The 16678-nt window shown below is 49.6% G+C and overlaps 1 protein-coding gene across 1 annotated transcript; it reads left to right on the top strand.

Annotated features, from left to right (window-relative positions):
• The first annotated feature begins 8323 nt into the window (after nucleotides 1-8323).
• LOC148398597 (uncharacterized) lies at nucleotides 8324-10542 on the top strand. Its single transcript, XM_088374767.1, has 2 exons — nucleotides 8324-9964; nucleotides 10407-10542. The coding sequence occupies exons 1-2, from the start codon at nucleotides 8600-8602 to the stop codon at nucleotides 10425-10427; spliced, it is 1386 nt and encodes a 461-aa protein (XP_088230893.1). The 5' UTR covers nucleotides 8324-8599; the 3' UTR covers nucleotides 10428-10542.
• Nucleotides 10543-16678: the final 6136 nt, after the last annotated feature.

Here is a 16678-nt window from a genome sequence, read left to right as displayed (position 1 = left end):
AATTAAAAATGCACCTAAAACCTAAACCAAACGTTGCAGGTGCTTATTTCTTCGTGCGCAGTGGTCAACGCGGAACTTCCTAGCTGCCAGGAGCTCTTTTTACTGTGCGCACCCAACCAGAGCGACGGGAGGAGCACATTTCAGAAAACGTGCTCAGCTCGTCGAGAAAATGCGATTTAAGCAATAAAATTAAAAATGCAGCTAAAACCTAAACCAAACGTTGCAGGTGCTTATTTTTTCGTGCGCAGTGGTCAACGCGGAACTCCCTAGCTGCCAGGAGCACTTTTTACTGTGCGGACCCAACCAGAGTGACGGGAGGAGCACATTTCAGAAAACGTGCTCAGCTCGTCGAGAAAATGCGATTTAAGCAATAAAATTAAAAATGCACCTAAAACCTAAACCAAACGTTGCAGGTGCTTATTTCTTCATGCGCAGTGGTCAACGCGGCACTCTCTAGCTGCCAAGAGCACTTTTTACTGTGCGCACCCAACCAGAGTGACGGGAGGAACACATTTCAGAAAACGTGCTCATCTCGTCGAGAAAATGCGATTTAAGCAATGAGATTAAAAATGCACCTAAAACCTAAACCAAACGTTGCAGGTGCTTATTTCTTCATGCGCAGTGGTCAACGCGGCACTCTCTAGCTGCCGGGAGCACTTTTTACTACGCGCACCCGACCAGAGCGACGGGAGGAGCACATTTCAGAAAACGTGCTCAGCTCGTCGAGAGAATGCGATTTAAGCAATAAAATTAAAAATGCACCTAAAACCTAAACCAAACGTTGCAGGTGCTTATTTCTTCGTGCGCAGTGGTCAACGCGGCACTCCCTAGCTGCCAGGAGCTCTTTTTACTGTGCGCACCCAACCAGAGCGACGGGAGGAGCACATTTCAGAAAACGTGCTCAGCTTGTCGAGAAAATGCGATTTAAGCAATAAAATTAAAAATGCACCTAAAACCTAAACCAAACGTTGCAGGTTCTTATTTCTTCTTGCGCAGTGGTCAACGCGGCACTCTCTAGCTGCCAGGAGCACTTTTTACTATGCGCGCCCAACCAGAGCGACGGGAGGAGCACATTTCAGAAAACGTGCTCAGCTTGTCGAGAAAATGCGATTTAAGCAATAAAATTAAAAATGCACCTAAAACCTAAACCAAACGTTGCAGGTTCTTATTTCTTCTTGCGCAGTGGTCAACGCGGCACTCTCTAGCTGCCAGGAGCACTTTTTACTATGCGCGCCCAACCAGAGCGACGGGAGGAGCACATTTCAGAAAACGTGCTCAGCTCGTCGAGAAAATGCGATTTAAGCAATAAAATTAAAAATGCAGTTAAAACCTAAACCAAACGTTGCAGGTGCTTATTTCTTCGTGCGCAGTGGTCAACGCGGAACTCCCTAGCTGCCAGGAGCACTTTTTACTGTGCGCACCCAACCAGAGTGACGGGAGGAGCACATTTCAGAAAACGTGCTCAGCTCGTCGAGAAAATGCGATTTAAGCAATAAAATTAAAAATGCACCCAAAACCTAAACCAAACGTTGCAGGTGCTTATTTCTTTGTGCGCAGTGGTCAACGCGGCACTCTCTAGCTGCCAAGAGCACTTTTTACTATGCGCACCCAACCAGAGCGACGGGAGGAGCACATTCCAGAAAACGTGCTCAGCTCGTCGAGAAAATGCGATTCAAGCAATAAAATTAAAAATGCACCTAAAACCTAAACCAAACGTTGCAGGTGCTTATTTCTTCATGCGCAGTGGTCAACGCGGCACTTTCTAGCTGCCAGGAGGACTTTTTACTACGCGCACCCAACTAGAGCGACGGGAGGAGCACATTTCAGAAAACGCGCTCAGCTCGTCGAGAGAATGCGATTTAAGCAATAAAATTAAAAATGCACCTAAAACCTAAACCAAACGTTGCAGGTGCTTATTTCCACGTGCGCAGTGGTCAACGCGGCACTCCCTAGCTGCCAGGAGCTCTTTTTTACTGTGCGCACCCAACCAGAGCGACGGGAGGAGCACATTTCAGAAAACGTGCTCAGCTCGTCGAGAAAATGCGATTTAAGCAATAAAATTAAAAATGCAACTAAAACCTAAACCAAACGTTGCAGGTGCTTATTTCTTCATGCGCAGTGGTCAACGCGGCACTCTCTAGCTGCCAGGAGCACTTTTTACTACGCGCACCCAACCAGAGCGACGGGAGGAGCAAATTTCAGAAAACGTGCTCAGCTCGTCGAGAGAATGCGATTTAAGCAATAAAATAAAAAATGCACCTAAAACCTAAACCAAACGTTGCAGGTGCTTATTTCTTCGTGCGCAGTGGTCAACGCGGCACTCCCTAGCTGCCAGGAGCTCTTTTTACTGTGTGCACCCAACCAGAGCGACGGGAGGAGCACATTTCAGAAAACGTGCTCAGCTCGTCGAGAGAATGCGATTTAAGCAATAAAATAAAAAATGCACCTAAAACCTAAACCAAACGTTGCAGGTGCTTATTTCTTCGTGCGCAGTGGTCAACGCGGAACTCCCTAGCTGCCAAGAGCACTTTTTACTATGCGCACCCAACCAGAGTGACGGGAGGAGCACATTTCAGAAAACGTGCTCAGCTCGTCGAGAAAATGCGATTTAAGCAATAAAATTAAAAATGCACCCAAAACCTAAACCAAACGTTGCAGGTGGTTATTTCTTCAAGCGCAGTGGTCAACGCGGCACTCTCTAGCTGCCAAGAGCACTTTTTACTATGCGCACCCAACCAGAGTGACGGGAGGAGCACATTTCAGAAAACGTGCTCAGCTCGTCGAGAGAATGCGATTTAAGCAATAAAATAAAAAATGCACCTAAAACCTAAACCAAACGTTGCAGGTGCTTATTTCTTCGTGCGCAGTGGTCAACGCGGCACTCCCTAGCTGCCAGGAGCACTTTTTACTATGCGCGCCCAACCAGAGCGACGGGAGGAGCACATTTCAGAAAACGTGCTCAGCTCGTCGAGAAAATGCGATTTAAACAATAAAATTAAAAATGCACCTAAAACCTAAACCAAACGTTGAAGGTGCTTATTTCTTCGTGCGCAGTGGTCAACGCGGCACTCCCTAGCTGCCAGGAGCTCTTTTTACTGTGTGCACCCAACCAGAGCGACGGGAGGAGCACATTTCAGAAAACGTGCTCAGCTCGTCGAGAGAATGCGATTTAAGCAATAAAATAAAAAATGCACCTAAAACCTAAACCAAACGTTGCAGGTGCTTATTTCTTTGTGCGCAGTGGTCAACGCGGCACTCTCTAGCTGCCAAGAGCACTTTTTACTATGCGCACCCAACCAGAGTGACGGGATGAGCACATTTCAGAAAACGTGCTCAGCTCGTCGAGAAAATGCGATTTAAGCAATAAAATTAAAAATGCACCTAAAACCTAAACCAAACGTTGCAGGTGGTTATTTCTTCATGCGCAGTGGTCAACGCGGCACTCCCTAGCTGCCAGGAGCACTTTTTACTACGTGCACCCAACCAGAGCGACGGGAGGAGCGCATTTCAGAAAACGTGCTCAGCTCGTCGAGAGAATGCGATTTAAGCAATAAAATAAAAAATGCACCTAAAACCTAAACCAAACGTTGCAGGTTCTTTTTTCTTCGTGCGCAGTGGTCAACGCGGCACTCCCTAGCTGCCAGGAGCTCTTTTTACTGTGCGCACCCAACAGGAGTGACGGGAGGAGCACATTTCAGAAAACGTGCTCAGCTCGTCGAGAAAATGCGATTTAAGCAATAAAATTAAAAATGCACCTAAAACCTAAACCAAACGTTGCAGGTGCTTATTTCTTCATGCGCAGTGGTCAACGCGGCACTCTCTAGCTGCCAAGAGCACTTTTTACTATGCGCACCCAACCAGAGTGACGGGAGGAGCACATTTCAGAAAACGTGCTCAGCTCGTTGAGAAAATGCGATTTAAGCACTAAAATTAAAAATGCACCTAAAACCTAAACCAAACGTTGCAGGTGCTTATTTCTTCATGCGCAGTGGTCAACGCGTCACTCCCTAGCTGCCAGGAGCACTTTTTACTGTGCGCACCCAACCAGAGTGACGGGAGGAGCACATTTCAGAAAACGTGCTCAGCTCGTTGAGAAAATGCGATTTAAGCACTAAAATTAAAAATGCACCTAAAACCTAAACCAAACGTTGCAGGTGCTTATTTCTTCATGCGCAGTGGTCAACGCGTCACTCCCTAGCTGCCAGGAGCACTTTTTACTGTGCGCACCCAACCAGAGCGACGGAAGGAGCACATTTAAGAAAACGTACTCAGCTCGTGTAGAAAATGCGATTTAAGCAATAAAATTAAAAATGCACCTAAAACCTAAACCAAACGTTGCAGGTGCTTATTTCTTCATGCGCAGTGGTCAACGCGGCACTCTCTAGCTGCCAGGAGCACTTTTTACTATGCGCGCACAACCAGAGCGACGGGAGGAGCACATTTCAGAAAACGTGCTCAGCTCGTCGAGAAAATGCGATTTAAGCAATAAAATTAAAAATGCAAGTAAAACCTAAACCAAACGTTCCAGGTGCTTATTTCTTCATGCGCAGTGGTCAACGCGGCACTCTCTAGCTGCCAAGAGCACTTTTTACTATGCGCGCCCAACCAGAGCGACGGGAGGAGCACATTTCAGAAAACGTGCTCAGCTCGTCGAGAAAATGCGATTTAAGCAATACAATTAAAAATGCACCTAAAACCTAAACCAAACGTTGCAGGTGCTTATTTCTTCATGCGCAGTGGTCAACGCGGCATTCTCTAGCTGCCAAGAGCACTTTTTACTATGCGCGCCCAACCAGAGCGACGGGAGGAGCACATTTCAGAAAACGTGCTCAGCTCGTCGAGAAAATGCGATTTAAGCAATAAAATTAAAAATGCACCTAAAACCTAAACCAAACGTTGCAGGTGCTTATTTCTTCATGCGCAGTGGTCAACGCGGCACTCTCTAGCTGCCAGGAGCACTTTTTACTACGCGCACCCAACCAGAGCGACGGGAGGAGCGCATTTCAGAAAACGTGCTCAGCTCGTCGAGAGAATGCGATTTAAGCAATAAAATTAAAAATGCACCTAAAACCTAAACCAAACGTTGCAGGTGCTTTTTTCTTCGTGCGCAGTGGTCAACGCGGCACTCCCTAGCTGCCAGGAGCTCTTTTTACTGTGAGCACCCACCAGAGTGACGGGAGGAGCACATTTCAGATAACGTGCTCAGCTCGTCGAGAAAATGCGATTTAAGCAATAAAATTAAAAATGCACCTAAAACCTAAACCAAACGTTGCAGGTGCTTATTTGTTCATGCGCAGTGGTCAACGCGGCACTCTCTAGCTGCCAGGAGCACTTTTTACTACGCGCACCCAACCAGAGCGACGGGAGGAGCGCATTCCAGAAAACGTGCTCAGCTCGTCGAGAGAATGCGATTTAAGCAATAAAATTAAAAATGCACCTAAAACCTAAACCAAACGTTGCAGGTGCTTTTTTCTTCATGTGCAGTGGTCAACGTGGCACTCCCTAGCTGCCAAGAGCACTTTTTACTATGTGCGCCCAACCAGAGCGACGGGAGGAGCACATTTCAGAAAACGTGCTCAGCTCGTCGAGAAAATGCGATTTAAGCAATAAAATTAAAAATGCACCTAAAACCTAAACCAAACGTTGCAGGTGCTTATTTCTTCATGCGCAGTGGTCAACGCGGCACTATCTAGCTGCCAAGAGCACTTTTTACTATGCGCACCCAACCAGAGTGACGGGAGGAGCACATTTCAGAAAACGTGCTCAGCTCGTCGAGAAAATGCGATTTAAGCAATAAAATTAAAAATGAACCTAAAACCTGAACCAAACGTTGCAGGTGGTTATTTCTTTATGCGCAGTGGTCAACTCGGCACTCTCTAGCTGCCAAGAGCACTTTTTACTATGCGCACCCAACCAGAGCGACGGGAGGAGTACATTTCAGAAAACGTGCTCAGCTCGTCGAGAAAATGCGATTTAAGCAATAAAATTAAAAATGCACATAAAACCTAAACCAAACGTTGCAGGTGCTTATTTCTTCATGCGCAGTGGTCAACGCGGCACTCCCTAGCTGCCAGGAGCACTTTTTACTGTGCGCACCCAACCAGAGTGACGGGAGGAGCACATTTCAGAAAACGTGCTCAGCTCGTTAAGAAAATGCGATTTAAGCACTAAAATTAAAAATGCACCTAAAACCTAAACCAAACGTTGCAGGTGCTTATTTCTTCATGCGCAGTAGTCAACGCGGCACTCCCTAGCTGCCAGGAGCACTTTTTACTGTGCGCACCCAACCAGAGCGACGGAAGGAGCACATTTCAGAAAACGTACTCAGCTCGTCGAGAAAATGCGATTTAAGCAATAAAATTAAAAATGCACCTAAAACCTAAAAAAAACGTTGCAGGTGCTTATTTCTTCATGCGCAGTGGTCAACGCGGCACTCTCTAGCTGCCAGGAGCACTTTTTACTATGCGCGCACAACCAGAGCGACGGGAGGAGCACATTTCAGAAAACGTGCTCAGCTCGTCGAGAAAATGCGATTTAAGCAATAAAATTAAAAATGCACGTAAAACCTAAACCAAACGTTCCAGGTGCTTATTTCTTCATGCGCAGTGGTCAACGCGGCACTCTCTAGCTGCCAAGAGCACTTTTTACTATGCGCGTCCAACCAGAGCGACGGGAGGAGCACATTTCAGAAAACGTGCTCAGCTCGTCGAGAAAATGCAATTTAAGCAATAAAATAGAAAATGCACCTAAAACCTAAACCAAACGTTGCAGGTGCTTATTTCTTCATGCGCAGTGGTCAACGCGGCACTCTCTAGCTGCAAGGAGCACTTTTTACTATGCGCGCACAACCAGAGCGACGGGAGGAGCACATTTCAGAAAACGTGCTCAGCTCGTCGAGAAAATGCGATTTAAGCAATAAAATTAAAAATGCACCTAAAACCTAAACCAAACGTTGCAGGTGCTTATTTCTTCATGCGCAGTGGTCAACGCAGCACTCCCTAGCTGCCAGGAGCACTTTTTACTGTGCGCACCCAACCAGAGTGACGGGAGGAGCACATTTCAGAAAACGTGCTCAGCTCGTCGAGAAAATGCGATTTAAGCAATAAAGTTAAAAATGCACCTAAAACCTAAACCAAACGTTGCAGGTGCTTATTTCTTCATGCGCAGTGGTCAACGCGGCACTCTCTAGCTGCCAAGAGCACTTTTTACTATGCGCGCCCAACCAAAGCGACGGGAGGAGCACATTTCAGAAAACGTGCTCAGCTCGTCGAGAAAATGCGATTTAAGCAATAAAATTAAAAATGCACCTAAAACCTAAACCAAACGTTGCAGGTGCTTATTTCTTCATGCGCAGTGGTCAACGCGGCACTCTCTAGCTGCCAGGAGCACTTTTTACTACGCGCACCCAACCAGAGCGACGGGAGGAGCGCATTTCAGAAAACGTGCTCAGCTCGTCGAGAGAATGCGATTTAAGCAATAAAATTAAAAATGCACCTAAAACCTAAACCAAACGTTGCAGGTGCTTTTTTCTTCGTGCGCAGTGGTCAACGCGGCACTCCCTAGCTGCCAGGAGCTCTTTTTACTGTGCGCACCCAACCAGAGTGACGGGAGGAGCACATTTCAGATAACGTGCTCAGCTCGTCAAGAAAATGCGATTTAAGCAATAAAATTAAAAATGCACCTAAAACCTAAACCAAACGTTGCAGGTGCTTATTTGTTCATGCGCAGTGGTCAACGCGGCACTCTCTAGCTGCCAGGAGCACTTTTTACTACGCGCACCCAACCAGAGCGATGGGAGGAGCGCATTTCAGAAAACGTGCTCAGCTCGTCGAGAGAATGCGATTTAAGCAATAAAATTAAAAATGCACCTAAAACCTAAACCAAACGTTGCGGGTGCTTTTTTCTTCGTGCGCAGTGGTCAACGCGGCACTCCCTAGCTGCCAGGAGCTCTTTTTACTGTGCCCACCCAACCAGAGTGACGGGAGGAGCACATTTCAGAAAACGTGCTCAGCTCGTCGAGAAAATGCGATTTAAGCAATAAAATTAAAAATGCACCTAAAACCTAAACCAAACGTTGCAGGTGCTTATTTCTTCATGCGCAGTGGTCAAGGCGGCACTCTCTAGCTGCCAGGAGCACTTTTTACTACGCGCACCCGACCAGAGCGACGGGAGGAGCGATTTTCAGAAAACGTGCTCAGCTCGTCGAGAGAATGCGATTTAAGCAATAAAATAAAAAATGCACCTAAAACCTAAACCAAACGTTGCAGGTTCTTTTTTCTTCGTGCGCAGTGGTCAACGCGGCACTCCCTAGCTGCCAGGAGCTCTTGTCATGCGGTCGCGTTTAATTTTCCGGGTTTCTGTCTCGTCGATGTCGTAATTTTACTTCCGGTTTTATTTTGTCATCCCTTCCGTTTCAGTTCGTGTTTCCTTCCTCGGTGTTGGTTGTCTTGTCTTCCCTGATCCCGATTGTGTGCACCTGTGTAATTGACAATAATGGTCAGCACCTGTGTCCACGCCCTTTTGTGTGTATTTAGTCCGCGTCTTCCCCTTGTCCTGTGCCAGTGTGTCTTGCCTCGTCCCGACCACCAGCGATTCCTTGATGTCCGAGTTCTCAGGAAGACCCCTCCTCTTTGTCTCGCCACCGAGCGACGCTTTTGTTAGTACTGTGATTCCCATAGCCTTTTTGTCTCGCCTCAGTGCGACGCCTTTTGTTTGTACTTTTTGCCACGTGTTTTCCCTCGTAAGAGGCGTTTTGATTTGTACTTTTAGCCTTTTATCTCGCCTCAGTGCGACGCCTTCTGTTTGTACTTTTTGCCACGTGTTTTCCCTCGCAAGAGGCGTTTTGATTTGTACTTTTGATCAGTGTGCTTGCTGGAATAAATCCAAGAAAGAAACGACTCTGCATCCGAGTCCTTTGCCTTGTCCCGTGCCTGACAGTACACACTGGCCAGACATGGACTCGGCAGAGTCGGAGCACCTGTGCGCCGCAGTGCGCTCCCATGCCTCACTGCTCGCCCAGCACCAGAGGCAAGTGGGCGACTTGGGTGAAGAAATCCGAGGACTCGCTAAGAATCAAGAAGACTTCAGAGGAGCGGTCGCCACCCAAGTAGCAAAGCTGGGTCAGCAAATGCAGGAAGTGCTCTCGCTCTTAAACGCGGGACCAGCAGCGACCTCCAGTACACCCGTTGCTTCCCCCGTTACTCCCCTTGCAATACCTCCCATGACTGGCGGTGCCAGACTGGCTCCTCCAGAGCGCTACTCCGGAGAACCCGGCCTTAGCCGGGCCTTTATTACAGAATGCGAGATGCATTTTGAGAGGTCCCCAGCAGATTTCCCCACCGAGCGCTCCAAGGTGGCCTACGTGGTATCATACCTGACGGGAAGGGCCCGCACGTGGGCCACCGCGGAATGGGCCAGGGATTCCATCTCCTGTCGCTCTCTCCCCGCTTTCATCGAGGCTCTGCGAACGGTGTTCGATCCAATCTCCGCTGACCGAGACAAGGCTCGCCAACTCTGTCAGATAGTCCAGGGACAAGACACCGTCGGAGACTACGCCATCCGGTTCCGCACGCTGGCTGCGGAGTGCGGTTGGAACGCGACGGCACTATATGACATCTTCCTCCGGGGCCTGTCTGGATCCATACAGGATCAGCTAATCCCCTTAGACCTTCCCACCGACCTCGACGCCCTCATCGCTCTGGCTATCCGCACGGACAACCGGCTGCAAGAGTGGAGGCAGCACCGAAGCAGGAACGCCCCCGCCTTCGTCCCAGTAGCCGGCCCTGACGTTCACCACTCCAGGCTGTACGGGGATCGGCAGCGCCAGGAGCCAGAACCGATGCAGTTGGGCAGAGCTAAGTTAACAGAGGAGGAGAAGTTACGGCGACGCCGAGAGGGAAGATGCTACTACTGCGGTGAGCTCGGACACCTCCTTCTCTCCTGTCCAGTGAGAAGGACCCTGAAGGTAAGCGCCTTCTCTGCGGCTCTGTCCCCGGGGCGAGTGCTCCCCAAGGGCAGGATTACACAGTTGGGAAGAGAAATAGAACTTGAAGTATTAATAGACTCAGGAGCGGACGAAAGCTTGATAGACTGGGCATTTGCTCGCCGGTGGGGGGTAAAGACTGAGCTACTGAACACTCCCGTGAAAGCTAAGGCACTCAATGGACAGGCACTCTTTGAGATAACTCACATAACAGAACCAGTCTCGCTGTCAATTGGTCCCCACCAGGAGAACATACGGCTACATGTCGTGACCTCTCCAATGAACCCCCTCATTCTCGGGTATCCATGGCTTCAACGCCACAACCCCGCTATAGACTGGGGATCAGGGGAAATAACGGGATGGGGGTCCGACTGTCATGATTCCTGTATCCAGTCTAACCCGTGCCCTGTGCCTCCTGCTCCAGATGCGCCAGCCCCAGACTTAACCGGGGTCCCTGCGTGCTACCACCAATGGGCCGAGGTATTCAGCAAGGCCAAGGCCACCTCTCTACCTCCCCACCGTCCGTATGATTGCGCCATTGACCTCCTGCCGGGTTCAACTATACCCAAGGGGAGGCTTTATTCTCTTTCGGGACCTGAAAAGCAAACCTTGAATGAATATATAGACTCCTCCCTGCAAGCAGGACTGATTCGACCATCGTCGTCGCCTGCGGGGGCGGGGTTCTTTTTCGTGGGCAAGAAGGACGGTACCCTACGTCCCTGCATTGATTATAGTCCCCTCAATCAGATCACCATCAAGAACCGGTATCCGCTCCCACTGATGTCGACCGTGTTCGACCAACTACAGCAAGCCCGGGTGTTCACAAAGTTAGATCTGCGCAACGCCTACCATCTGGTGCGCATCCGGGAAGGGGACGAATGGAAGACAGGGTTCAACACCCATCGAGGACATTTTGAATACCTCGTCATGCCATTTGGCCTCACCAATGCTCCCGCTGTGTTTCAGGCCATGATAAACGATGTTTTGAGAGACTGTTTGGACCGTTTTGTGTACGTATATTTGGACGATATTTTGATTTATTCCCCGGATCTGAAGACCCATAGGGTTCACGTCGAGACGGTGTTGCAACGACTCCTTGAACACCAACTATACGTAAAGGCCGAGAAAAGTGAATTCCACAAGAACACCGTTTCTTTTCTCGGCTTCATCGTAGCCCCGGGCAAAGTTGAGATGGACCCGGCGAAATTAAGCGCGGTAACGGAATGGCCTACCCCTGACTCACGCAGGAAGGTGCAGCAATTCCTGGGCTTTGCCAATTTTTATCGGCGGTTCATCAAGGACTTCAGTGCCACGGCGGCTCCCTTGCACGCGCTCACGTCTCCTAAGGTTCCCTTCCACTGGTCGGCGGAGGCGGAGGCGGCCTTCCAGGAACTAAAGAACCGCTTCAGCACCGCTCCCATCCTCACGCTTCCTGATCCGTCGCGGCAGTTTGTGGTGGAGGTGGACGCCTCCAATCAAGGAGTAGGTGCCATCCTTTCACAGAGAGCCAAGAGCGACAACAAGCTCCATCCGTGCGCGTTCCTGTCTCGACGGCTGACGCCCGCCGAACAGAATTATGATGTAGGGGATCGCGAACTGTTGGCAGTTAAACTGGCATTGGAAGAGTGGAGACATTGGTTAGAGGGAGCACAGCAGCCTTTTTTGGTCTGGACCGACCATAAAAATTTAGAATACATAAAGTCAGCTAAGAGACAGAATTCACGCCAAGCCCGCTGGTCATTTTTTTTCAATCGTTTTAACTTCACTCTGTCCTACAGACCGGGAACCAAGAACACCAAGCCTGACGCCCTCTCCCGTGTTTTCAACTCGGATCCAGAGATTAAGAAGCCCGAAACCATCCTGCCTCCTCATTGCCTGGTTAGAGCAGTGACCTGGCCTATCGAAGGCCGGGTACAGCGGGCCAATGGTAACAAGCCACCCCCTAGTGGTTGCCCTGAGAACCGACTATTTGTCCCTGCTCAATTACGATCCCAAGTCATCCATTGGGCTCACACCTCCAGACTCTCCTGCCATCCGGGCATGCGCCGAACGCTGTTTGTCATCCAGCAGCGATTCTGGTGGCCCTCCATGAGGGCAGACGTCAAGGAATACGTTGCAGCCTGTCCCGTCTGCGCCTGGAATAAGAACTCCCACGGCGCCCGTATGGGGTTGCTGCATCCCCTACCCATTCCTTCGCGCCCATGGGCAGAGATATCCATGGACTTCGTCACCGGGCTTCCGGCCTCGCATGGGCGAACCACCATACTCACAGTGGTGGACAGATTCTCAAAGATGGCTCACTTTATCGCCTTGCCCAAGCTCCCGTCCGCTAAACGAACGGCCACCGTGATGATGGACCACATATTCCGGGTACATGGGTTCCCGAAAGACATTGTTTCCGATAGAGGGCCCCAATTCGTGTCCAGGTTTTGGAGGGAGTTTTGCAGGCTCATAGGGGCAACCGTGAGTCTCACGTCAGGCTATCACCCGGAGGCAAACGGACAGACGGAACGTATCAACCAGCAGTTGGAGACAAGTCTCCGCTGCCTGGTCTCCCAGAACCCCTCCTCGTGGAGCAAGAACCTCTCCTGGGTGGAGTATGCCCACAACTCCCTGCCCACCACGGCTACAGGTATGTCCCCCTTCAAGTGTGTGTATGGCTACCAGCCCCCAGTCTTCCCTGACAGTGAGCCGGAGGTGACGGTGACTTCGGCCCACGCCTTGGTGCGCCGCTGTCGTCGCGTCTGGTCGGCGGCTCGGGCCACGCTGGTCCGACAGGGGGACCGGGTCAAGCGGATGGCTGACCGGAGGAGACGTCCGGCGCCCGTGTACCAGCGAGGTCAACGTGTCTGGCTATCCGCCAAGGATCTTCCCCACCGGGGGGACTCCAGGAAACTGGCGCCTCGCTTCGTGGGTCCGTTCCCCATCGCCAAGGTCGTGCACCCGGCCGCGGTGCGTCTCCGCTTGCCCAGGTCCCTTGCAGTCCACCCCACCTTTCACGTTGGGAAGGTCAAGCCGGTGGTGGACAGTCCATTGGTGCCAGATCCTGCGCCGCCTCCGCCTCCGCGGACTGTGGGAGGTGGGACGGCCTACACCGTAAAAGAACTATTGGATGTGCGCAGAAGAGGCCGGGGCTGGCAGTACCTGGTGGACTGGGAGGGTTATGGGCCGGAGGAGCGGCAATGGGTGCCGGCTAGTTATATTTTGGACCCGGGACTTTTTGAGGACTTTTATGCGGCTCACCCTGGGGCTCCTGGGCCGTCTGGGATCCGGCCCTAGGGGGGGGGTTCTGTCATGCGGTCGCGTTTAATTTTCCGGGTTTCTGTCTCGTCGATGTCGTAATTTTACTTCCGGTTTTATTTTGTCATCCCTTCCGTTTCAGTTCGTGTTTCCTTCCTCGGTGTTGGTTGTCTTGTTTTCCCTGATCCCGATTGTGTGCACCTGTGTAATTGACAATAATGGTCAGCACCTGTGTCCACGCCCTTTTGTGTGTATTTAGTCCGCGTCTTCCCCTTGTCCTGTGCCAGTGTGTCTTGCCTCGTCCCAACCACCAGCGATTCCTTGATGTCCGAGTTCTCAGTAAGACCCCTCCTCTTTGTCTCGCCACCGAGCGACGCTTTTGTTAGTACTGTGATTCCCATAGCCTTTTTGTCTCGCCTCAGTGCGACGCCTTTTGTTTGTACTTTTTGCCACGTGTTTTCCCTCGTAAGAGGCGTTTTGATTTGTACTTTTAGCCTTTTATCTCGCCTCAGTGCGACGCCTTCTGTTTGTACTTTTTGCCACGTGTTTTCCCTCGCAAGAGGCGTTTTGATTTGTACTTTTGATCAGTGTGCTTGCTGGAATAAATCCAAGAAAGAAACGACTCTGCATCCGAGTCCTTTGCCTTGTCCCGTGCCTGACAGCTCTTTTTACTGTGCGCACCCAACCAGAGTGACGGGAGGAGCACATTTCAGAAAACGTGCTCAGCTCGTCGAGAAAATGCGATTTAAGCAATAAAATTAAAAATGCACCTAAAACCTAAACCAAACTTTGCAGGTGCTTATTTCTTCATGCGCAGTGGTCAACGCGGCACTCTCTAGCTGCCAAGAGCACTTTTTACTATGCGCACCCAACCAGAGTGACGGGAGGAGCACATTTCAGAAAACGTGCTCAGCTCGTCGAGAAAATGCGATTTAAGCAATAAAATTAAAAATGAACCTAAAACCTGAACCAAACGTTGCAGGTGGTTATTTCTTTATGCGCAGTGGTCAACTCGGCACTCTCTAGCTGCCAAGAGCACTTTTTACTATGCAGACCCAACCAGAGTGACGGGAGGAGCACATTTCAGAAAACGTGCTCAGCTCGTCGAGAAAATGCGATTTAAGCAATAAAATTAACAATGCACCTAAAACCTAAAGCAAACGTTGCAGGTGGTTATTTCTTCATGCGCAGTGGCCAACGCGGCACTCTCTAGCTGCCAAGAGCACTTTTTACTATGCGCGCCCAACCAGAGCGACGGGAGGAGCACATTTCAGAAAACGTGCTCAGCTCGTCGAGAAAATGCGATTTAAGCAATAAAATTAAAAATGCACCTAAAACCTAAACCAAACTTTGCAGGTGCTTATTTCTTCATGCGCAGTGGTCAACGCGGCACTCTCTAGCTGCCAAGAGCACTTTTTACTATGCGCACCCAACCAGAGTGACGGGAGGAGCACATTTCAGAAAACGTGCTCAGCTCGTCGAGAAAATGCGATTTAAGCAATAAAATTAAAAATGAACCTAAAACCTGAACCAAACGTTGCAGGTGGTTATTTCTTTATGCGCAGTGGTCAACTCGGCACTCTCTAGCTGCCAAGAGCACTTTTTACTATGCAGACCCAACCAGAGTGACGGGAGGAGCACATTTCAGAAAACGTGCTCAGCTCGTCGAGAAAATGCGATTTAAGCAATAAAATTAACAATGCACCTAAAACCTAAAGCAAACGTTGCAGGTGGTTATTTCTTCATGCGCAGTGGTCAACGCGGCACTCTCTAGCTGCCAAGAGCACTTTTTACTATGCGCGCCCAACCAGAGCGACGGGAGGAGCACATTTCAGAAAACGTGCTCAGCTCGTCGAGAAAATGCGATTTAAGCAATAAAATTAAAAATGCACCTAAAACCTAAACCAAACGTTGCAGGTGCTTATTTCTTCATGCGCAGTGGTCAATGCGGCACTCTCTAGCTGCCAGGAGCACTTTTTACTATGCGCACTCAACCAGAGCGACGGGAGGAGCACATTTCAGAAAACGTGCTCAGCTCGTCGAGAGAATGCGATTTAAGCAATAAAATTAAAAATGCACCTAAAACCTAAACCAAACGTTGCAGGTGCTTATTTCTTCGTGCGCAGTGGTCAACGCGGCTCTCCCTAGCTGCCAAGAGCACTTTTTACTGTGCGCACCCAACCAGAGTGACGGAAGGAGCACATTTCAGAAAACGTGCTTAGCTCGTCGAGAAATTGCGATTCAAGCAATAAAATTAAAAATGCACCTAAAACCTAAACCAAACGTTGCAGGTGCTTATTTCTTCGTGCGCAGTGGTCAACGCGGCTCTCCCTAGCTGCCAGAAGCACTTTTTACTGTGCGCACAACCAGAGCGACGGGAGGAGCACATTTCAGAAAACGTGCTCAGCTCGTCGAGAAAATGCGATTTAAGCAATAAAATTAAAAATGCACCTAAAACCTAAACCAAACGTTGCAGGTGCTTATTTCTTCATGCGCAGTGGTCAACGCGGCACTCTCTAGCTGCCAGGAGCACTTTTTACTATGCGCGCCCAACCAGAGCGACGGGAGGAGCACATTTCAGAAAACGTGCTCAGCTCGTCGAGAAAATGCGATTTAAGCAATAAAATTAAAAATGCACCTAAAACCTAAACCAAACGTTGCAGGTGCTTATTTCTTCGTGCGCAGTGGTCAACGCGGCACTCCCTAGCTGCCAGGAGCTCTTTTTACTGTGCGCACCCAACCAGAGTGACGGGAGGAGCACATTTCAGAAAACGTGCTCAGCTCGTCGAGAAAATGCGATTTACGCAATAAAGTTAAAAATGCACCTAAAACCTAAACCAAACGTTGCAGGTGCTTATTTCTTCATGCGCAGTGGTCAACGCGGCACTCCCTAGCTGCCAGGAGCACTTTTTTCTGTGCGCACCCAACTAGAGTGACGGAATGAGAACATTTCAGAAAACGTACTCAGCTCGTCGAGAAAATGCGATTTAAGCAATAAAATTAAAAATGCACCTAAAACCTAAACCAAACGTTGCAGATGCTTATTTCTTCATGCGCAGTGGTCAACGCGGCACTCTCTAGCTGCCAGAAGCACTTTTTACTGTGCGCACAACCAGAGCAACGGGAGGAGCGCATTTCAGAAAACGTGCTCAGCTCGTCGAGAGAATGCGATTTAAGCAATAAAATTAAAAATGCACCTAAAACCTAAACCAAACGTTGCAGGTGCTTTTTTCTTCGTGCGCAGTGGTCAACGCGGCACTCCCTAGCTGCCAGGAGCTCTTTTTACTATGCGCGCACCAAACCAGAGCGACGGGAGGAGCACATTTCAGAAAACGTGCTCAGCTCGTCGAGAAAATGCGATTTAAGCAATAAAATTAAAAATGCACCTAAAACCTAAACCAAACGTTGCAGGTGCTTATTTCTTCATGCGCAGTGGTCAACGCGGCACTCTCTAGC

The sequence above is a fragment of the Syngnathus floridae genome, chromosome 4, assembly GCF_059516105.1.
Source record: "Syngnathus floridae isolate MCC-2025c chromosome 4, RoL_Sflo_1.0, whole genome shotgun sequence".
Lineage (NCBI taxonomy): Eukaryota > Metazoa > Chordata > Actinopteri > Syngnathiformes > Syngnathidae > Syngnathus > Syngnathus floridae.
This window is presented reverse-complemented; position numbering and strand designations above follow the sequence as displayed.